Raw genomic sequence first — 24,418 nt, 5'->3', positions numbered from 1 at the left:
GCTCCAACTCCGTCGTCATCCTCGCGGCGGCGGCGGCGGCGGCTATTGGTTGGCCATCGAACAAAGACGGTGGTCACCGCATCATCGCGCGCAGCGCTTTCATGTGCGCTTCTGCGGCCGTCTGGAACGCTCTTCCGATGTTAGGAAGCCATTGGAGCTGTGCACTTTTAAGTCATCTGGATTGAACGCGATTTCTTTCGGGCCGCTTTTTGTACGTTTGGTTTCGTTGTCCTTCCCCCGCACCACAGATTGGCACGGTTGGTTCGAAAGAATTTTCGCCGTACGTGCGTACACAGCTCCCGAACATCCACCGCTCTCTCCTCCTCATGCACCTCTCTCTTTTCTCCATTCTACGTTGCCCTCTTGTCCCCATGATCACCTCTCCCATCTGCCAAGCACAGATCGTCAAATCTCGGACCATGTCTCCTCATCTCCAGCCAGCACCAATCCCAGGCCGTCACATCCCGGGAGGGTTACTCCCGGTCAACTTGGTGCAGAATCTGAATATTTGTTTATACTGGAGGAATCCGATGAGCTTCGAAGCTCTTTTTCACAGATAGTTCCATAGTTCCATAGTTCATTTATTTGGTATAGCCCTGTGAGCCATTCGGCTCTTGAATCGGGTGCAACCGCAACACGCAAAAACATGAACAAGAAAACATCTTAAAGTGATTATGTGACTGTGCAAACAAAAAATCCAGGAAAAAACATCAAATATTCCTGAAATAGCACCGTACACCAACGCTGTGTGCAAAAATCCCAGTGGGATGCAAGTCAAACAGCAACAACAACCACAAGACAACTAAGATTAAGGCCATCAGTCTAAACTCCGTACTACAATAAACAAAAACATGGCCAAAACAAAAAAAAACCTTTTCGAAATCACAAAAATAAAAGCCATAAATGCAATGTAACAGTGATCATAGGGAGTGTGACCGATTGTTTTACAATAAACTACGTAAATAAATTATAACACCAAAATCTAGAGCCATTTTTTAGGCCACTGATTAGCAGTGGCAGCTAGGGGTGAACAACTCCCTCTAGAGCAGTTTTGAGTGAAGATGTCCCGTCGGGGCACGTGGTAAGAACGTTACAACAACAAACACAAAATGCCAAAACACGAACCGAGTGCAAAGCACAAGAAAGTTAAATAACTCAAACGCAGGCAAATACAACAATTAAATTCTCACGAAGAATATGAATCCCTGCAGTCACGAAAGCTTTCAATCTTAATATAAATTACATTTTGATTTAAAGCTTTCGTGATTGCAGGGATTCATATTCTTGGTTCTTTCTACGTGACTTTACCGAAAGAACCAAGAATATAAATTACACTGTGAATATGATTTAGAGCAGTTCATCTTCTTAACCGGGGGGGGGGGGGGGGGGGGAGGTGCACACTGCACCCCCTGGAGGTGCGAGATGCCCTTTCTGTGTGGGGGGGTAGCGAGACATGGGCAGATTTTTTTGTGAACGGAAAAAACGGTTAAGGGGCCGTCCATAAATGACGTCACGCACCTGGGGGGGGGTCAGACATTTGTGAGGGGGGGGGGGGTTGAGAAATGTGACGTCACGTCAAAATGCGCAACTTTAAATAAATATAGACAACACGTTCTACTCAATTAAACAGACTTTTTTTTATAAATGTTTTCTCCTACAACATCAGAGTGCAGCGGCACATTAAATACGCACTACAATGACAATAGTTTATAGCGATTTGAAGCATGTTTTATTTTGGGGGGGGGGGGGGTAGAGCTTTGTGACGTCATATTTGAGGGGGGGTTCTGACTTTTTGTGACGAAGGGGGGGGGGGTCAAAAAGCGTCCAAAAACGCGTGACGTCATTTATGGACGGCCCCTAACGTAAGTTTTACTGGTAGGAAACGTAGTGGACTGGAAGCCCAACCGGGATTAATTCACAGGAGGCAGGGGATTAATTGTGTATGTCTGTGGATGTCTGTCCACGTGGGAGGGGTGGGGCTGGGTGGAGAGGGGAGGGTTGGGAGGGGCTGAGTGGGGAGGGGAGGGTGGGGAGGGGCTGGGTGGGGAGGGTGGGGCTGGGTGGGGGGTGGGAGGGGTGGGGCTGGGTGGAGAGGGGCTGGTCACCCCGTGGTGCCCTTATAAAACTCACCGCTTAACCTACTCACGCCGGCTTGTGCCCGCCCTCACAGTCGGGCATATTGTGCGGAATACACCACGTGGTGGTGCCGCCGTTGACCCTGGACATTGACCGAGCAACCCAACGTTCCTACCAGCTCCTCCCTCCGCAGGAATGTGTTCATTAAACCCCTATGTAGTTATATCATGGACCTCCCTATGTTTTTTATTGACATTGTTACATTTAACGATTGTGAAACCAAAGGGGTGCAAGGCTACAGTAAAGGTTAGAAGAACCTCTGATCGACAGGAACATCGATGTCCAATTTATGCTAATTTTATGCGCGGAATTTAGTTTATGCTAATTTATGCGTGAGGATTCACCGAGAAAAGTCACGTGGCTCGCTTCCGACACGGGCCTCGCCCCCTCGTTACAATTCATTGCGCTGGCCTCTGATTGGCCAAGGCGTGCGTCACGTGAGACGTTGGCGCAACCAATGAGCGGCGGTAACGGTGGTGGGGGGGGGGGGCGATGCGTATCTGCATTGAGAAATCGTCCTCGCACCCTCATTATAATTCACAGCGCGCACAAGCCCGCCCGCTGTCTCCTCATTGGCCGAGGCTTGCGTGACGTGTGAAGACGTTGGCGCGCCCAATGAACGGCGGTCGGGGGGGGGGACGATGCGCATCTGCACTGGGAAATCTAGAGGGTCGCCCTGGACGAACAATGGCGGGCATCAGAGGTGAGGGGGGGAAAATTTTCTTCCTCGGCGGATTCTGTAACAAAACTGGCGATGGTTGTGGGCTCTTAAATGCACGTTTTTATTTACTCGTCGTGTTGCTCTGTCATGAGGCGTAGCGTGTGGCTGGGTTTTTATTTTTAAACTAAACTATGTTGATTTTTTTATATATATATAGCTAGGGATAGGCCCTCACTAAAGCTACATCAAATCTTATTTTTTTTATACCAGGTAAAGTCCCTCACTAAAGCTACATCAAATATATATTTCACTAAGTAAAGTCCCTCACTAAAGCTACATCAAATATATATTTCACTAGGTAAAGACCCTCACTAAAGCTACATCAAATCTATTTTTTTACCAGGTAAAGTCCCTCTATTAAAGCTACATTAAATATATATTTTTTACCAATAAGGTCTGAATTGGTCCGTAATAAGTTAGGCACTGATACGGCCGAATGACTCTTGAACGCGTGGTGATGTTGATTCTAAATGTGAAGGGAGGAAAATAATCCTTTGCCACCGTGATGATGATGATGTGAGGGAGACACGCAAACTACAAATATACAGCAGCAGCAGCAGGCGTCGTCAGGGTCAGGATCGAACCCACGACCTGTACATCAGGCGAGGTAGTCAACATCTAGCCACCGTGATGATGAGAGAAAGAGACACGCAGACTACAAATCTACAGCAGCATCAGGCGTCGTCAGGGTCGGGATCGATCCCACGACCTCCTGTATACCAGGCGAGGTAGGTAACATCTCCTAGCCACCGTGATGATGATGAGAGAAAGAGACACGCAGACTCCAAATAGCAGCAGCAGCAGCAGCAGGCGTCGTCAGGGTCGGGATCGAACCCACGACCTCCTGTACACCAGGCGAGGTAGTCAACATCTCCTAGCCACCGTGATGATGATGAGAGAAAGAGACACGCAGACTACAAATCTACAGCAGCATCAGGCGTCGTCAGGGTCGGGATCGATCCCACGACCTCCTGTATACCAGGCGAGGTAGTCAACATCTCCTAGCCACCGTGATGATGAGAGAAAGAGACACGCAGACTCCAAATATACAGCAGCAGCAGGCGTCGTCAGGGTCAGGATCGAACCCACGACCTCTTGTACACAAGGCGAGGTAGTCAACATCTCCTAGCCGCCGTGATGATGATGATGAGAGCGAGACACGCAGACTCCAAATATACAGCAGCAGGCGTCGTCCTGGTCGGGATCGAACCCACGACCTGTACACCAGGCGAGGTAGTCAACATCTCCTAGCTACTGCTGGGTGGGTCGTTAACATTATCGCATGATTCGTGGGAGGCTTTGCGGGGGGGGGCTTCAATCCAGCAGTGTATAGAGCAGCACGGCCGATAATATCATGGTAGAGAGATGCACGCTTGGAATGACAGCGAGCAGAGAAGTTAGGGGGGACGCAGTGATCATTGATATTCATCCAACAGTGGATGGATCCTGATGATGATAGGAGAGGCGTACGCCGGGAATGATATTGAAAGAACACATGGATTAGAGAACATTCGCAAGTTACTGATAATTATGGCACCACGGTGGCTAGGAGATGTTAACTACCTCGCTTGGTATACAGGAGGTCGGAGGTTAAATTCCGACCCTGACAATGCCTGCTGCTGTATATTTGGAGTTCGCGGCGTCTCTCTCTCTCTCCCTGTGGTCGCATGAATATTTATCTGGGTCCTCCGTTTTTTCCCCCCCTACCACATTTAGAATAAACGTCACGCGTTTAGCGTATTTGGCTGCTGCTGTAAATCCCCACGTGACGATGACAATCCCACTTCAATGGACTGTCATTTGTGATAGCCGGGGGTCGCTTCTGAATAAGAGCTCACTGGGGCCTTATCTGGTAAAATAAAAATGATTTAAATAGTTTAACATACATAACCTGTGTCATTAAGGTGCTTTGCTGCATGTCACACGTGATGTAATAATTTACGGAGGCCAGTTCAGCTTGTGGCAATGTTTTACTACACACCCCGCACGAGGTAGTCATTCAGTGCCCATTCGACCTTAAAACTAAACAAAATTACTTTTATTTCACCACTTAGGTATATATAGAGCTCTTTTTCGGAAGCGACCTGGCCACTTAATGATAACTCAGCGAAGTGACTTACCGTCATCACGTGGAACTTTTATAGCAGCCGAATACTCTTTGACGCGTGTTGATTTCTAAACGTGCTGGGAAATAACCGGAGGACTCGGGAGAAAAATGCACGCCACCACGGGGAGAGAGGGCGAGAGAGACTAACACTCCAAATATATAGAGCAGGCGTCAGTGTGATGACTTTCTGCAAACTGGGCGAAGGTAGTTAACACCTTGCCAACGTGGCCCAGGGGAGGCCCGGGACAGGTTCAGATGTTCGGCAGGACGGATTCACGTGTTGTAAGTGTATTATGGGTCTCTTTATTCGTCTAATGGCCTCTTAATATTTAATCGAATGTAAGTCCGCGCTCTAAGGTGTTTGTCAAAGTTGTCCGTGGGCTTTGGGTCCGTGCGGGCTGATGAACGCGCGTGTACTTGTTGCGTCTGCGCGCGTTGCGTCTGCGTCTCTCTGCGTGTGTTGCAGCGCTGGTGGGGTTGTCGTTTGGAGGAGCGGTGGGGCTCATGTTCCTGATGTTGGCCTGCGCTCTTCCGGAATACCAGTGAGACACCCGCTCTGTCGCACGACAAGCAGACGCACACAGTCACGCGCTCACTCGCTCGGTCACATGGTGACACGCTCACTCGCTCGGTCACACGGTGACGCGCTCACTCGCTCGGTCACATGGCCTCGCGCTCAGTCACATGGTCACGCGCTCACTCACTCGGTCACATGGCCACGCGCTCAGTCACACGGTCACGCGCTCACTCGCTCGGTCACATGGCCACGCGCTCACTTGCTCAGTCACACAGTCACGCACTCACTCGCTCGGTCACATGGCCACGCGCTCACTCGCTCGGTCACATGGTGAGACGCTCACTCGCTCGGTCACACGGTGACGCGCTCACTCGCTCGGTCACATGGCCACGCGCTCGGTCACATGGCCACGCGCTCAGTCACACGGTCACGCGCTCACTCGCTCGGTCACATGGTCACCGCGGCCCATCGCACGATTGCACACTCGTGTGATCTCTCCGCCTCTCGGCATGTACTGTCCGCTGTTCGCTGTTCGCGTGTCTCCACATGTGGTGTCCCCGTGCATCTGCGTAACGCGTCTCCGCGTGGTGTCCCCCGTGCGTACTCGGCGTGTGCCCGCCGCCGCTCTTTGTGCCTTAACGTGTCCCCCGTGCGGTTGTCCCCGCCCCCCCGTGCGGCGTCCCAGCGTCTACTGGCCGCTGTTCGTGCTCATCTTCTACGCGCTGGTGCCGGTGCCGCAGTGCGTGGCGCGCCGCCTCGGCGACGACGGCGGCGGCGGCGGCGGCGGCGGCGACGCCGTGAGCAGCGCGTGCCGCGAGCTGGCGCTGTTTTTTACCACGGGCATCGTGGTGTCGGCCTACAGCCTGCCCGTCATCCTGGCCCGCGTCGACACGGTACGGTATACGCACGCACGCATGCCAGCGCGCGTGCGCGTTCGCGTGCGTGCGCGCGGAGGGAGAGGGAGAGAGAGAGAGAGAGAGGAACGCAGAGGGAGAGAGAGCTCGTGCGAGGGGAGGGAGAAACGAGACACGTGGAGGTGTTTGGCTGTGTCGGCCTGCAGGCCGACACAGCCATCCTCGCCAAGCGTGGAGACGGTACGGCACGCGCACGCTAGAGGCTTCGTTGTGTCGGCCTGCTCATCGCGATCGCTCGTGTAGGCACAGCACGGGATACACGTAAAATATTTGCGTGCGGCGTGCACTGGGGGGGGGGGAGGGTTTGGGGGGACGAGATACGGAGGCGGTGTTACGTCGGCCTACGGGCCCACCCATCGTGCCTGACTTGAGAACAGAGGCAAAGATCCCCCGTGTAGCCTCTAACAGACCGTAGGGGCAAGTGCTGTTAGCGAGCACCTCTGAAGGCCGGCACGGCACACGAAAGGGGGGTGGGTGGCCAGCACCACGCCCGACCGCCTTTGTCTCCCCAGTGGCGATGTTTACCACACGCAGCACAAAGGTTCCTCATTTGAGGCTGGGTCGACCTAGGGGAGGCCCAGGACCGGTTCAGGTGATCGTCACCGGTGTCGTAGCCGGACTCGTAACGAAGCGTAGCGCTACACCGCTACGCTGCGTGAGAACGCGCACGTACGCACAATGGCGTGCATTGGGGAGAGAGAGAGCGAGGGACGGCTCACGACGCTTCGCGCTGGTGCTCTCCAGCGTCGTTATGGGGCGGCTTCCCGCAAATTCAACCAAATCCTGGCAGTCGCCTGATTATGCCGCTTGAAGCACACATCCATCGTGAGTCCCCGTGCCTCCCCCTTACGCCTCACGTTCGACAACGACTCCCTCCTCGTACGCGCGCGTGAACCCGGCTGCGACCGTGGGTTCGATTGCCGCTCACGGCCAACACCAGCGACGGTCATCTGAGAACCGGTCGTGAGCCTCCCCCTAGGATTCGACTCGGCCTCAAACGACCACCTCGTGCGGTGTGCATTAGCACCACATCGCCACCGGACGTGTCGCTGGCCTTCGTAGATGCCGCTCGCGAGCAGCACTTGCCCCAGCGGCCTGGTGAAGGCTACGCGGCTGATCTTTGTCTTTATGCCCCCCCCGACCCCCGACCCCGACTCCGCGCGTGCGTAGATCAAGTGGGGCGCGTGCGCTCTCGTGCTCACGGCGAACTCCGTCGTCTTCCTCACCATCCTCGCGTTCTTCCTCGTCTTCGGACGCACAGATGACTTCGCCTTCCAGGCCTGGTGACGACGGCGATTGTCGGAAAAGCTGTGATGTGGGGGGTGTGTTGGGGTGGGGTGGTGGTGGTGGGGTGGTGGTGGTGGGGGTTGGGTGGGAGGTGCTCGTGTGTGGTGGGAGGTAGCGGCGGGGGGGACAGGATTTTGGTGGACGTGGGGCGTACGTAAGGAACCGGGGGGGGGTGGGGGGGGGGGGTCCTGGGTTAGGAATCTCAGGGGGTCGTCGTTGAACGTCGGGATGGGTCCGCTCCAGCTTCACGGCGGCCACCGTGACCACCACAATAAAATAGAAAAAATGTGCGGCTCCCGCCGCCGGTTCTGCCCAGGGTTAAGGCCGTTGCGACGACAGTGAACCTGACCACCAAAACGTCAGCAGCGATTGGGGGGGGGGGCGGGGGGTCCCTTAACGCCGTCCCGATAATGGCCACCCCTTGCCCGCCTGCCCCCACAACAGCCACAACAGCCAAGCGTGGTGTACACAAACTGAGGATGTACAATAGGGGCGCGGTTGCGTGCGCGTGCGCGTGCCGTGTTTGCGGAGAGCGGCGGCACGGTGGTTAGCGCGCTGCGCTCCGAACCCCGGCGACCCGAGTTCCATTTGTCATCTCCGCGGCCGAAAGCGGTGACGGTTATCTGATCCCGCGGTCTTGGGCCTTGAGTGAGTTTGTGAACATCAACACCGGGGAGACAGAGGCGGTCGGGCGCGGTTGTATGGCCGCGCCACCGAAGTCGCCTCGCCGCGCCGGCCTCCATAGGTGCTGCCCACTCGCTCGCAGCACTTGCCCCGATGGTCCGTCAAGGCTACGCGGGGAGGAGGGGGGTGTGGGGATCTTTGTCTTCGTACACAACCAACGACGCACCCCCAGATTGTATATGGCGTGGTGTGGTTTAGCCGGTGAGGGAGAATACGAGAGTCTACGGAACGGAGGAGGAGAAGGAGGAGGAGATGCAGTCGCTGTATTTTTGAGAGCGTAACCTTAGCGTTTAGACTTAAGGCGTGGGACGCGGGGGGAGCGGGGGGGAGGTGCGGGTGATACATTTGTAATTTAAGCAGTGGGAGGTTGCTGTTATTCTTTAAATAGCGGAGGGCGGCGTTTCTTGTGTCGTGGAAGCTCGCAAGTGGCCGCCGAGCATCTGTGAAATCCTTTTCGCCGTCCCTCTGTCCACAGTCTGTTACTGGGTTCGCCGCGTCTTGGGTTACGGATGCTAATGACATGTTATGTCTGTTGTTGTTTGTTTGTGTCATTATAATCCCGTCTTATGAGCTCGCGCTTTCACCCACAGCCGCCACCGCGTGTGCTTTATGTCCCGATGACTTTGGCTAGAAGCGTGCGCGTCCACTTGGTGTAATTGGCTGCACCTTAGAAGCTACCGTTGCCTTTTGTGCGTGCGTGCGTGTGTGCGTGCGTGCGCGAGCGAGCACCTATTTTACGGGGAGCCGAGTTTGATTCCAGTTCACGGCCACCACGGGTGACGATTATTTTAACCGGTGCTGGGCCTCCCCGCACCCGCTGCGGTGTGTAAACATCCACGTCCCTCGTGCGTGCCGTGCCGGCCTTCATAGTTGACTTGCCCCCACACGGTCTGTTGAGGCTACACGGGGGGGGTTCTTTATCTTTGCACATATTTTAATCTCGTGCGTTTTGTGTGTTTCGTGTGCGTGGGTAACGGGAGGGATGGGGGGGGGTGGATTCGACCCCCGTAAACTTCGGTGGGCGTTTGTGGCTCGGTGACGGGGAGCGGTTAGCGCTGCGCTTCGAACCGATCTAACAGCAAAGCACCCTCTATGTTATGGACAAGTTTGTTTGGTTTCACCAGAGCATTTGGTGACTTTCGTTCCAGTGGTTCTTAACCTGGGGGTGTACGCACTCCCTGGCGGTGCGAGACGTGGCCAGATTTTTTTTTTTAGAAGGTAAATCATCGAAAACACAATTGAAGCACGTGCACGTTAAGTAACAACTTGTTTCACCAAACTCTACGAATTTATTTAGAGTATTGCATCTTTTTTTTTTACGATTGAGAACCAAAGGGGTGCAAGGCTGCAGCAGAGGTTAAGAACCACTGCTTGAGGTATATGCGTGCCGTGTGCATGTGTGGCTGTATAGGTGTGGAGCGGAAGCGTGGTAGTGGTTAGCGCTACGAACCCGGCGACCCGAGTTCGATTGCCGCCCACGGCGATTAACTGAACCGGTCCTGGGCCTCCCCTGGGTCGACTCTGCCTCAAATTAGTACCTGGTGAGGTATGTAAACATCGCCACTGGGGAGACAAAGGCTGTCGGGCGTGGTGTTAGCCACCCACCCCCTCGTGTGCCGTGCTCGCTAACGGCACTTGCCCCAACGGTCTGTTCAGCCTACACGGGGGATCCTTGTATTGGTTGGGGAGCGGTAGCGGTTAGCACGCCGCGCTACGAACACCGCAAGAGTTAGATTCCCGCTCGCGGCCATCAACACCAGCGTGACGCTCATCTGCCTTTTGTGCTTTAGTTGTCCTTCCCCCGCACCCTCCGATGAAGCACGGTTGGCTGCAGACGGTGGGGAAGAAGTTCGACGTGCACCTGAACCGGTCGTGGGCCTCTACCCCCCAAAGTCGACTCAAATGAGTACCTGGCGTGCAAACATCGCCACTGGGGGACTCCCAAGAGTCTTGTTAATGCTACAAGGTGGGGATCTTTGAGGCACTATCGATCAACTAATTGTCGGAAGCCTGGGAGGCGAAGGTGGACGTGCGTGCGGACGAGTGTGGGATTTTTGCTCTCTCTGTCGTCACCCTCGCGCTCTTAATGGGCAATCCCAAACAACGGCGCTTGTGCCGGAGGCGCCGCGGGTCCGCGTGCTGCCCAACGGCTTTGTCTGTGTAAAAAAATTCGTGTATGATACATTGCGTGTACATAATCCCCGTCGTTAATCCATGCGTGTGTAGACAGCAGAGCGTATGTATGTGTACGTGCTAAAGTAATAAAAGCCTTTTGGTGTCTCCGGTGTCGTTGAAGGATTGCGTCTCTCGCGAGCGTGCGCCTGCGGCGATGGCACCGCCGAGTGGCGTGCGCGCCACTCGGCCGGCTCTGTTGTCAGAGGTTCGCGGTTCGGCTCCGGCTTGGCCCGCACTGGTTAATACCGCGCGGACGCATCACCGCCTCTCTCCATCTGCTTCTATGCCCCCCCCCCCTCCTCTTCGTTCGCAATATGCTCTGTCTCTCTACTTGTTTCTCTGTGTCTCCGTCTCCCTGCATCCAATACCGTGTCTGGTCCTCCCTCCTAGCACACCTCCATTGGAATCAGCTTCCCCTGTACATAGAGCAGCACTGCCCATAGACTCAACACTCCCCATAGACTCAACACTGCCCGTAGACTCAACACTGCCCGTAGACTCAACACTCCCCGTAGACTTAGCACTGCCCATAGACTCAACACTCCCCATAGACTCAGCACTGCCCATACTCAACACTGCACCATAGACTCAACACTGCCCATAGACTCAACACTGCCCGTAGACTCAACACTGCCCGTAGACTCAACACTCCCCGTAGACTTAGCACTGCCCATAGACTCAGCACTCCCCATAGACTCAGCACTGCCCATAGACTCAACACTGCACCATAGACTCAACACTGCCCGTAGACTCAACACTCCCCGTAGACTCAGCACTGCCCATAGCCTCAACACTGCACCATAGACTCAGCACTGCCCGTAGACTCAACACTGCCCGTAGACTCAGCACTGCCTGTAGACTCAACACTCCACATAGACTCAACACTGCTCGTAGACTCAACACTCCCCATGGACTCAGCACTGCCCGTAGACTCAGCACTGCCCATAGACTCAACACTCCCCATAGACTCAGCACTGCCCGTAGACTCAACACTGCCCGTAGACTCAACACTCCCCATGGACTCAGCACTGCCCATAGACTCAACACTGCCCACAGACTCAACACTGCCCCTATACATGAAGCAGTCCCTCCTCCTTCATCTCCTTCATCTCCTTCAGCTCTTTTCACGCCTCATCTCCTCTTCTCCATCGCCCGCTCCCCCCTCCCTCTTCACCTCCTCATTCATTCCTTCCCGTCCCTCCCCTACAGCCCCCTCTCGTCACCCCCTAAGCACCCCCCCTCAATCGCCGCTCTCATTCCCCAATCACCGTTGTGGCACCGCGACCCGCCACATCCGATTCGCCCCATTCCGCGCCACCGTTCCTTTGGAGCACGTCATCACCTTGAGTGCAGGGGTTCTCTTTAAATGTCAAATTAGATTCAGGGGCCGTCCATAAATGACGTCACGCACCTGGGGGGGGGGTCATACATGTGTGACGAGGGGGGGGGGGGGTTGAGAAATGTGACGTCACATCAAAAGTCGCAACTTTAAATAAATTTAAACACGTTCTACTTAATTAAATAGACTTTTAAATACATTTTTCTCCTGCAACATCAGAGTGCAGCGCCACATTTTAAATACGCACTACAATGACAATATTTTAAAGCCATTTGAAGCATGTTTAATTTTTGTGTGTGGGGGGGGGGCAGAGCTTTGTGACGTCATGTGACGGGGTGGTCTGACTTTGTGACGCCGTGTGACGATGGTGGGGGGGGGGTCATAAATCGTACAAAATCGCGTGACGTCATTTATGGACGGCCCCTTAGGTGCGTGACGTCATTTATGGACGACCCCTTAAGACGATAGAATACTGCGCGGCGTCGGATTCAGTGGACATTGAAGAGTAGGGAGGGGGGTGGCGTGGCCGCCGCTAACTTTACACAGACTCGAAGAGACTCGTAGAGATACAGAGACTGATGGAGATGCATAGAGACTCAGAGATACATGGATACTCAGAGATGCATAGAGACACATAGAGGCTCACGGATATATATAGAGACTCATAGAGGTACGTACTCGTGGATACATAGACACTCAGAGATACATAGAGGCCCGTAGCGATGCATACTCATAGAGACTCAGAGGTGCATAGAGACTCAGAGATGCAGAGACTCAGAGATGTATAGAGAAACATAGAGGCTCATAGAGATACGTACTCATAGATACACAGACACTCAGAGATACACAGAGGCTCGTAGAGATGCATACTCAAGAGAGACTCCTAGAGATAGATACTCGGAGATACACAGAGACTCAGAGATACGTAGACTCAGAAATACATAGAGATACAGAGACTCAAAGAGATGCATGGACTCAGAAATACAAAGAGACTCATAGAGACATATACTCAGAAATACACAGAGATACACAGAGACCCATTGAGATACACCGAGACTCATAGAGACATATACTCAGAAATACACAGAGATACACAGAGACCCATTGAGATACACGGAGACTCATAGAGATATATACTCAGAAATACATAGAGATACACAGAGACTCATTGAGATACAGAGACTCATAGAGATATATACTCAGAAATACATAGAGATACACAGAGACTCATTGAGATACAGAGACTCAGAGAGATCCATAGACACGCAACACAATCCGGATGTGGGCGTGGCTTGGGCCGGAAGCGGAACCCCACCCCCCTCCATCACCCCCCCACCCCACATGCCAGGCCGTGATGGCGTCCAGCAGCAGCGACTTCTACCTGCGCTACTACGTGGGCCACAAGGGGAAATTCGGCCACGAATTCCTCGAGTTCGAGTTCCGACCCGACGGTACGAGTCGCTCTCCACACTCCACCCCCAAACCCCCCGCGCCGAGTCGCTCCCGCGTGGGTCGAAGCCCGCGAGTCCCTCGCCCACACCGCCGCAAGACGCTAGGCGAGCCGCGGCTTCGGGCCTACCAAAGGAGCGGGAATTTTGTCTGCCGCTTTCGGCCCTGATGCGTTATTAGTTTCGGTTTTTGATCATTCGGATGCGACGTTGAGTCGAGCCGGGGGGTCTAGTCTGGACCGGTTGCGTTTGTTTGGCTGTATTGGGGACGCCACGGTGGCTGGGAGATGTTAAGTGCCTCGCCTGGTGTACAGGAGGTCGTGGGTTCGATCCCGACCCTGACGATGCCTGCTGCTGCTGCTGTAGATTTGGAGTCTCATCATCACGGTGGCAAGGCGATGTTAATTACCTCGCCCGGTATACAAGAGGTCGTGGTGGGTTCGATCCCGACCCTGACCCCTCGCTTCTGAAAAAGAGCGATGTAGCTCCATAGCTCTTACCTGGTGAAACGAAATGTGTTTAGTTTTAATGTACAGGGTGCTCCACATGTTTTGTCGCCCCCGAGTTACCCTGAACATCGATTTTTTTTCTCCTTTGCTTATTAATTTTTGTTTTAAATGAACCGTTCACAAAAAATACATTTTAGAGAATTATCTCTGAAGGTTCGTAAGTCGCGACATCTGGACCACCCTGCAAAAAAAGCGCGTGAGATGCCGTATTGAGATTTGAGCAGCAAAAGCAGCGTGGCTGTGTTGAGTATTTGTTATGATCCACTGAGCCATAACAGAATGGGTTTCATTATTAAGGGTTCAGATCAAGAGGCTTTTTGTGTTTGCGCTGGCAGCTTCTATACCGTACTCTTTGGTTCTATTGGGTAAAGTCACGTAGGTGAAATTAAAATAACAAAAAATCACGACGTTTCGGCCACAACACAAGCGGCCTTCATCAGGTGAAGGGACGAGACTGTCTGGAGGACAGCGCTGGAGTGAGCTATACCGCTCACATTTCCGAAGACTAACCGCGTGGTTTTTTTCAGCCTAACCCATTTGTAATTCTTCCAAGCTCGCGTCTTTTTGTTGTTGTTGTTCAAAGGGCTAGAACAACAACTCAACACGTCCATCGACAACAGCGTGGTCTTTAAAGTGGAGAACAATTTAATATACATAATAGGCGACGTTTCGGGCAACCGACCAAATATATGTTCCCTTTCAAGGCAGTATGTTTAAAAAAAAAATGTTTACCTCTCTACATTAAGCGCTGTGAAGAAGTGCCCCTGCCACAAACGTCGCCTATTCTATATTTTGGCTACCACGGTGTTACCGAGGAACGTGTGTGGGGAGTTTGCACCACTAAGTTTCGCGTGTGCATCGGTGTCTGCGTCCAGGCCAGAGATACTTTAGTTATTTAACTTGCCCTGATGTCTTCTTTGGTTCTTTCGGTAAAGTCACGTAGAATGAGAATAAAATAATAAATTGATAAAATAAAATAACACAATAATATTCTCACGACGTTTCGGCCACAACACAAGCGGCCTTCATCACCTGATCACCTGATGAAGGCCGCTTGTGTTGTGGCCGAAACGTCGTGAGAATATTATTGTGTTATTTTATTTTATCAATTTATTATTTTATTCTCATTCTACGTGGTGACTTTACCGAAAGAACCAAAGAAGATGAATCATTGCAGTCACGAAAGCTTTAAATCGAAATTTGCCCTGATGTCTTCTTATACTCTTTTAAAATCTTTGACGCTGAATGTCTTCGGATACGACGAAGCCCAACGAGCCGAAACCTTTGTACACGTGCAGACTACCTCTTCGTCGTCTTTTGCGTGACAATTCAAGATTTCATTTTTAGACACCGGTCCACGTCTTCCCTCCCGCCTACCGATCAATGGACACACTTTTGTTTTCACTCAAAAGTGCAAACTAAATTCTTGTAAATTCTGAATTTGATGTGCTCATGAAGAAAATTAAACGTATCAAAAGGAAGCCACCCACTTTTATTCAGCGCATCAAAAATGTGATTAATTCTGCATTGAAAAACCTTGTCTTTTTTTTTTTTACACAACATTTGTGTTAAATGTGGTTTCGTCCTGCAACCTTCGAGTGTGGAATCTCACACGCGTGTGTTTCGTCTTCCCCCTTCTACCCGCACCACCACTCCTCCACCCACCTGTGGCTGCCCTACACCGTAGGTAAACTTCGGTACGCCAACAACAGCAACTACAAGAATGACGTGATGATCAGGAAAGAGGTGAGGCAAACGCTGGGTGGTGTGCATCTATATCCGTGTGTACAGGGACTCCTCTACTTACAAACGAGTTAGGTTCCAGAAGGTGTCTGTTCATAAGTTGATTCGTTCGCAAGTCCATCTTTACTCCCGTCAATTCCAATCGTATACACTAAACATGTGGAATGGCTTTAAAAGTTGTATAATCTCATGTAGATGCTACTGGTGTCTTCACGTTCTGCAGATGTAGATGCCACTGGTTCTTCTTACTACTGAGACATGATGGGGGTTGATAAAGTTCGTGAAAGACACACAGAACGTAGTAGTGAACCGCAAAGCAACAACGGAAAAGCAGATAATGATGGCAGCCCTGGCAGGAATGCTGGGTAACGACACCAAACAACCTCCGCCATCTATAGCACGGCGGCTGAGCTTACATCTCTACCGAACAGGCAACTGGACATAGGGACAAGTTTGTTCGTATCTCTGAAAGTTCGGAAGTCGAATCTTCGTAGCTAGAGGGGAGCCTGTATTTATCTTCGTAGGGGGCGGTACTGTAGCGGTTAGCGCGCTGTGCTACACACATGTTTTGAGCCAGGGAGGCAAAGGCGGCGGGTGGGTAGGTAGGTGTGCGATGTTGTGCTGTCCACACCACCACCACCCCGTCGTATCAGAATCTACTGCTGGCTTGGCCCTCCCCTGGGTTGACTCGGCCTAAATTGACTGCCAGTGGTTGAGTTGGCAGGGGTGGTGTGGACGGCGGTCGTGTAGAGGTTAGCGCGCCGCGCTACGGACCTGGCAGAGATTCCAGCTCACGGCCACCAACACCAGTGACGATTCTCTGAACCGGTCATGGGCATCCCCTAAGTCGACTCAGCCTCAAATGAGCATCTGGGTGCGGTGTGTAAACTATCGCCACTTGGGGTGACAAAAGACGGTCGGACGTGGGGCTGGCCACGCACCCACCCCCTTGTGTGGCGTGCCGGCCTGTATAGGTGCTCGCTAACAGCACTTGCCCAGACAGTCTGTTAGAGGCTACACGGGGATCTTTGATGGTGTCCACAGTTACATTTGAACCTTATGGCTGTACCCCAGGGTACCGTAGTACCCCGGCTCTCGCATAATTTCCGTGATGCAGTCATTTTTAGTCCGTTGATGGTCGGCGATGCGGCAATCGACTCATCTCAACGAGCTGTACACGATGCACTATGCGAAATTTTTCGATAACGTATTTTTTTTATGCTAATGTTTGGCGTTTCGACATCGCGGAGTAGCACTGAATTTGGATTGATTGGTGCCCCAGTCGCGGGGTGAAGTACTCCCCTTGACAAAATCGTGTCCCAGAAATAACATATTTAATTGCCTCGGCCATTTCGTATTATTTGGTACCCCGGGTTACGCCATAAGGATCATTTATCCGATGTTCGGGAGTTCTTCCCCTAGAATCGGCTCATGTGCAGGAGGCAATTATATCCAGCGGTGGATCGGTCGGTGGGTGACGGTGACGACTGTGTGTGCCTAAGGCGTACGTGCACAAGTCGGTGATGGAGGAGCTGAAAAGAATCATCGAGGACAGCGAGGTCACCAAGGAGGACGACTCCATGTGGCCGCCACCCGACCGCGTCGGGCGACAGGTGCTGGGGCACGGCCGAGAGACGCCGGGAGACGCACTGGGACACCCGGGGAGAGACGCACTGGGACACACGGGGAGAGACGCACTGGGACACACGGGGAGAGACGCACTGGGACACACGGGGAGAGACGCACTGGGACACACGGGGAGAGACGCACTGGGACACACGGGGGGAGACGCACTGGGAGACACGGGGAGAGACGCACTGGGACACACGGGGAGAGACGCACTGGGACACACGGGGAGAGACGCACTGGGACACACGGGGAGAGACGCAATGGGACACCCGGGGAGAGACGCACTGGGACACCCGGGGAGAGACGCACTGGGACACACGGGGAGAGACACACTGGGACATACGGGGAGAGACGCACTGGGACACACGGGGAGAGACGCACTGGGACACACGGGGAGAGACGCACTGGGACACACGGGGAGAGACGCACTGGGACACCCGGGGAGAGACGCACTGGGACACCCGGGGAGAGACGCACTGGGACACACGGGGAGAGACGCACTGGGACACACGGGGAGAGACGCACTGGGACACCCGGGGAGAGACGCACTGGGACACCCGGGGAGAGACGCACTGGGACACACGGGGAGAGACGCACTGGGACACACGGGGAGAGACGCACTGGGACACACGGGGAGAGACGCACTGGGACACACGGGGAGAGACGCACTGGGACACACGGGGAGAGACGCACTGGGACACACGGGGAGAGACGCACTGGGACACACGGGGAGAGACGCACTGGGACACCCGGGGAGAGACGCACTGGGACACACGCCGGGAGACGCACTGGGACACCCGGGGAGAGACGCACTGGGACACACGGGGAGAGACGCACTGGGACACACGGGGAGAGACGCACTGGGACACACGGGGAGAGAAGCACTGGGACACCCGGGGAGAGACGCACTGGGACACCCGGGGAGAGACGCACTGGGACACACGGGGAGAGACGCACTGGGACACACGGGGAGAGACGCACTGGGACACCCGGGGAGAGACGCACTGGGACACAGGGGGAGAGACGCACTGGGACACACGGGGAGAGACGCACTGGGACACACGGGGAGACGCACTGGGACACACGGGGAGAGACGCACTGGGACACCCGGGGAGAGACGCACTGGGACACACGGGGAGAGACGCACTGGGACACACGGGGAGAGACGCACTGGGACACACGGGGAGAGACGCACTGGGACACGCGGGGAGAGACGCACTGGGACACCCGGGGAGAGACGCACTGGGACACACGCCGGGAGACGCACTGGGACACCCGGGGAGAGACGCACTGGGACACACGGGGAGAGACGCACTGGGACACACGGGGAGAGACGCACTGGGACACACGGGGAGAGAAGCACTGGGACACCCGTGGAGAGACGCACTGGGACACCCGGGGAGAGACGCACTGGGACACACGGGGAGAGACGCACTGGGACACACGGGGAGAGACGCACTGGGACACCCGGGGAGAGACGCACTGGGACACAGGGGGAGAGACGCACTGGGACACACGGGGAGAGACGCACTGGGACACACGGGGAGAGACGCACTGGGACACACGGGGAGAGACGCACTGGGACACACGGGGAGAGACGCACTGGGACACACGGGGAGAGACGCACTGGGACACACGGGGAGAGACGCACTGGGACACCCGGGGAGAGACGCACTGGGACACACGGGGAGAAACGCACTGGGACACCCGGGGAGAGACGCACTGGGACACACGGGGAGAGACGCACTGGGACACACGGGGAGAGACGCACTGGGACACACGGGGAGAGACGCACTGGGACACACGGGGAGAGACACACTGGGACACACGGGGAGAGACGCACTGGGACACCCGGGGGGAGACGCACTGGGACACACGGGGAGAGACGCACTGGGACACACGGGGAGAGACACACTGGGACACACGGGGAGAGACGCACTGGGACACACGGGGAGAGACGCACTGGGACACCCGGGGGGAGACGCACTGGGACACACGGGGAGAGACGCACTGGGACACCCGGGGGGAGACGCACTGGGACACACGGGGAGAGACGCACTGGGACACCCGGGGAGAGACGCACTGGGACACACGGGGAGAGACGCACTGGGACACCCGGGGGGAGACGCACTGGGACACCCGGGGAGAGACGCACTGGGACACACGGGGAGAGACGCACTGGGACACCCGGGGAGAGACGCACTGGGACACACGGGGAGAGACGCACTGGGACACCCGGGGAGAGACGCACTGGGACACCCGGGGAGAGACGCACTGGGACACCCGGGGAGAGACGCACTGGGACACACGGGGAGAGACACTGGGACACACGGGGAGACGCACTGGGACACCCGGGGAGAGACGCACTGGGACACACGGAGAGAGACGCACTGGGACACACGGGGAGAGACGCACTGGGACACCCGGGGACTGACGCACTGGGACACCCGGGGAGAGACGCACTGGGACACCCGGGGACTGACGCACTGGGACACACGGGGAGAGACGCACTGGGACACCCGGGGAGAGACGCGCTGGGACACCCGGGGAGAGACGCACTGGGACACACGGGGAGAGACGCGCTGGGACACCCGGGGGGAGACGCACTGGGACACACGGGGAGAGACGCACTGGGACACCCGGGGAGAGACGCACTGGGACACACGGGGAGAGACGTACTGGGACACCCGTGGAGAGACGCACTGGGACACACGGGGAGAGACACTGGGACACACGGGGAGACGCACTGGGACACCCGGGGAGAGACGCACTGGGACACACGGAGAGAGACGCACTGGGACACACGGGGAGAGACGCACTGGGACACCCGGGGACTGACGCACTGGGACACCCGGGGAGAGACGCACTGGGACACCCGGGGACTGACGCACTGGGACACACGGGGAGAGACGCACTGGGACACCCGGGGAGAGACGCGCTGGGACACCCGGGGAGAGACGCGCTGTGACACCCGGGGACTGACGCGCTGGGACACCCGGGGAGAGACGCACGGTGACACACGGGGAGAGACGCACTGGGACACACGGGGAGAGACGCACTGGGACACCCGGGGAGAGACGCACTGGGACACCCGGGGAGAGACGCACTGGGACACCCGGGGAGAGACGCACTGGGACACACGGGGAGAGACGCACGGTGGAGAGACGCTGCGGGGAGACACATTGGGCGATACAAAATGGAGAAACGTAGGGAGACTCATTGGGGGACACGGGACCCACGGAAGGAACTATAGCGAGACCCACACGGCTAGACACACTGGGGAGACATGGGGGTAGACATGGGGGTAGAGACACAGTGGGAGACAAGGGAGTAGGCACGGGGGGAGAGACACAGTGGGAGACACGGGGGTAGATGTGCTGGCGAGACACGTGGGAGACGTGTGGGAGACACGGGGGTGATACACCGCAGCGGTTAGCGCGCTGCGCGAAGAACCCGGCGACTCAAGTTCGATTCCCGCTCACAGCCAACACCAGTGATGATGATCTGAACCGGTCCTGGGCGTCCACTAAGTCGACTCAGCCGAAAATAAGGACCTGTAGTTCGTAAACATCGCCACTGGGGAGACAAAGGCGGCCGGGCGTGGTCCTGGCCACCCACTCCCTCGTGTGTGCCGTGCCGGCCTTCATAGGTGCTACTCGCGAACAGCAATTTCCCCCCGTCAGGCTGTTAAGGCTATACGGGGGGATCTTTTGTCTTTGAATCTCTCATCCCCTCTCCCTCTCCTCATCTCTCATCCCCTCGCCCTCTCATTTTTCTCTCCTCATCTCTCTCTCATCTTTCATCTCTCTCCTCAACTCTCTCTCCTCATCTCTCTCTCCCCCTCTCTCTCTCATCAACTCTCTCCTCATCTCCCTCTCTCTCCTCATCTCTCATCCCCTCCCCCTCTCATTTTTCTCTCCTCATCTCTCTCTCATCTTTCATCTCTCTCCTAAACTCTCTCTTCAACTCTCTCTCCTCATCTCTCTCTCCCCCTCTCTCATCAACTCTCTCTCTCTCTCCCCCTCTCTCTCTCCTCATCTCTCTTACGCCCTTGCCGGCACACAGGAGCTGGAGATCGTGATTGGCGATGAGCACATTTCCTTCACCACCTCCAAGATCGGCTCGCTCATCGACGTCAACCAGTCCAAGTGAGAGTCCCACTCACTCACAGAGCCGTGCACCTCACCTGGCACAGACGCTATCGTGATGTCAACCACCACGAGTGGCAAATGACGGTTGTTATTGATGTATTTATTTATGTGTGTGTGTGTGTCTGTTCCATCCCCTCTCGCTTTGCCTTTGTCTCCCCGTGTCTCCCAGGGATTCGGACGGGCTCCGTGTATTCTATTACCTCGTCCAGGACCTCAAGTGTCTCGTGTTCAGTCTCATCGGACTCCACTTTAAGATCAAACCCATCTAACGCGTGCGCACGCACACACACACACATAAACTCGGACATTTGCAGACACGCGTGCACACACAGTTAACACCCATGTAGCGCTACTCAATAACACACACACATACGGGTGCATGCACTCTGTGCGCACACGCAGGTGTGATCCGGTGATGAACCACAAGATTCACTCCCATAAATTCCCCACTCCCGAGCTGTGTGGCAGGGCAAGGGTTAACGCTGAGGACGCTTTACCAAAGTTAAAGTGAAGCTAAAAAGGGAGTGAGGTTAAAGGGGGCGGGGGTGGGGGCGCGGGGTGAGGCTGGGTGGCGATCGAGGCAGGGGAACACGGGAAAAGGGAGAAACTCCTCCCCCCCCCACACTGCTGAGACACATCCCTGGACACATCCCTGGACACGTGCTCCCCCCCCCCCCCGTGAGCTCAAGGCCAGATCTTCCACTCGGCTGTAAGCAGCTGAGGGGTGACGTCGCCCTGAGTGACGGGACGGGGCGGTGAATTACGCGACGGCGAATTTTCGGGGCGACGAGTGGGTTATCAAACACTTCAAACTTTTTTAATTAGCCGAATAAGTCGGCACGAGGGGGTTTTTTTTTGCTACCTTGGCGGTGGTTACCGATTTTTCTGCTTTGACCAGTGGACTAAAAGTAACTTGAGTCCAGCCCTAACAACAAAAAACTAGGAAACTTTTTTATTTTACCAGGGTAAGGCCCATTGAGCCAATTAGTTATTTCGCAGAAGCGACCTGGCTATCACAAGTGATGGCTCAACGGGGAGTGGCCTATCACGTGGACGTTTAAAGCAGCAGCCAAATACTCCAAACGCACGCTCATTCTGAATGTGGAGGGAAAAAAATCCAAGGGTAACGGATAACAAAAAAATTCCACGCGACCACGGGGATAGAGGGAGACAGGCAAACTCCCAATATACAGCAGGTACGAGCCCACCTCGGACTCCTGCCGTACCAGGCGAGGCAGTCAACATCTCACCATCACGGTGCCTCCGAGTTCCGAGGGAAATCTGCACCAGCGAGCGCCAGGAAGGAACACAGATCAGGGCGGGTTCTTCACGTTTGCTAGGGCACCGCGGGGGGGGGGGGGGCGAGATGTTAACTTCCTCGCCTGGTACACAGGAGGTCGTGGGTTTGATCCCTAGCCTGACGCCTGCTGCTGTATAGTTGTCGTTTCCGTGTCTCTCTCCCCGTGGTCGCATGGGTTTTTCTCCCGAGTCCTGCGGTTTTTTGCTTCCACGTTTGGACTTTGGAATCGACGTCGCGCGTCTAAGAGGGTATTCCGCTGCCATACACTTCCTCGTGACGACGATAGGCCGCCGCCGCCGCTTGGCTGCGCTGTCGTCGTTTGTGATGGCGAGGTTCGTCATGAGTGGGTCTTTACCCGGAACAAATAAAGACAATTAACTTTAGTTGAAAAGTTTGATGAGATTGGGTTAATGTTTAACCCATGGTGACTTCCTCAAGGTGTAGTGCTCGAAACGATCTTTTTTTGCGCTGGATGGGTTTTAGCTCGAGTCTCGCGACACGTTTTTTTGATTTGTTTCGTTTGTTCCATCGCGGTTGTTGGGAGTTTTGGCGTCGTTTTCATACATTGTTGCGTTGGGCGATGACGGCGAATCGTTTAAATAAAGCTCGAGGTTAACTGCGGGTGCAACCGTCTGCTCAAAATAATGTTGTCGTGTTCTTGTTTGTTACGTCCGACGCCGACGAGGTGACGAGACGTATCGTACCCCCTTAAAAAAAGTCGCAGGCCTTTATTGCTGGGTCCGTTTGGAACAAACTTTTGAAAACCCTCGGAACGTGACGTCGCCACATTTAAAAGTGGGGACTTGGGTGCGTTGGGCTGGGTTAAGCGTACGAAGGAAGTGGATTTTTTTATTGAATGTGTGGCCATCTGGGGGGGGGGAAATAATGATCAAGCGATCAAGAGTTGTTTTTTCTTCAAAGTCTTCCGTTGGTTATTGCTTTCTTCCGAGAGTGCAGAGGAGCATGCTTTGACTTGTATTAAGAGTGAATGAGGAGTTGATGTGCAGAGGAGCATGCTTTGACTTGTATTAAGAGTGAATGAGGAGTTGATGTGGACCGGAAGAATTCGATGAGCTCCGAAGCTTTTTTCACGGGTGTCCGGTAGGGGCACGGGGTCAGAAAGTTAGATTCAAGAACATGTGACGCTTACATATTGTAGGAATCAGAATGTATACTGGAGGAATCAGATGAGCTATAAAGCTCTTTTTCCACATGTCCAGTAAATCGGAGGGTGCTTGAGCAGGACACGTATAAAACAAAACCTTAAACTTTTTTTTATGTTATCAGGTAAGGCCCACTGAGCTATATAGCTCTTGTTTTTCAGAAGCCACCTGGCCATCACAAATGATCGCTCAACGAAGTGCCTCGTCATGTGGACATTTATAACAGCCAAATACTCTGAATGTGGAGGGAAAACCCCAGAGGGCAATGGATTAATATCCACGCGACCACGTGTAGCGAGAGACGCAAACTCCAAATATACAGCAGCAGGCAGGCATCGTCAGGGTCGGCATCGAACCCACGACCTCCTGCATACCGGGCGAGGCAGTTAACATTTTTTTCACCGTAGCGCCCTTACATCGCTGCGGTCAAGACGAATGTCTGAGCTGCAGCCTAAGGAGGATACAGCCAACAACAACCACCATTAGCCACCAAGTGTCGCCTGTGCCAGGCTAGGTGCACTTTGAGGCTGTCACGTGAAGTGTCGAAGGCTCGGTTGCTGGCAGGAGGAGGAGGTCACGGGACCAGACTCAGGAG

The 24,418-nt window shown here is 54.6% G+C and overlaps 2 protein-coding genes across 2 annotated transcripts; both read left to right on the top strand.

Annotated features, from left to right (window-relative positions):
- Window positions 1–2,716: 2,716 nt before the first annotated feature.
- LOC116943529 (leptin receptor overlapping transcript-like 1) lies at window positions 2,717–10,646 on the top strand. The gene is made up of 4 exons (XM_032956443.2): window positions 2,717–2,839; window positions 5,431–5,506; window positions 6,167–6,374; window positions 7,566–10,646. The coding sequence occupies exons 1-4, from the start codon at window positions 2,752–2,754 to the stop codon at window positions 7,680–7,682; spliced, it is 489 nt and encodes a 162-aa protein (XP_032812334.2). The 5' UTR covers window positions 2,717–2,751; the 3' UTR covers window positions 7,683–10,646.
- A 2,530-nt stretch (window positions 10,647–13,176) lies between these two features.
- On the top strand, window positions 13,177–22,002 carry LOC116943518 (protein mago nashi homolog). Its single transcript, XM_032956421.2, has 5 exons — window positions 13,177–13,331; window positions 15,525–15,583; window positions 17,083–17,193; window positions 21,275–21,357; window positions 21,530–22,002. The coding sequence occupies exons 1-5, from the start codon at window positions 13,235–13,237 to the stop codon at window positions 21,627–21,629; spliced, it is 450 nt and encodes a 149-aa protein (XP_032812312.1). The 5' UTR covers window positions 13,177–13,234; the 3' UTR covers window positions 21,630–22,002.
- The last annotated feature ends 2,416 nt before the right edge of the window (window positions 22,003–24,418 follow it).

This window comes from Petromyzon marinus, chromosome 1 (assembly GCF_048934315.1).
Source record: "Petromyzon marinus isolate PM22_M1 ecotype Great Lakes invasive population chromosome 1, UKy_Petmar_22M1.pri1.0, whole genome shotgun sequence".
NCBI classification, from domain to species: Eukaryota; Metazoa; Chordata; class Hyperoartia; order Petromyzontiformes; family Petromyzontidae; genus Petromyzon; species Petromyzon marinus.
This window is presented reverse-complemented; position numbering and strand designations above follow the sequence as displayed.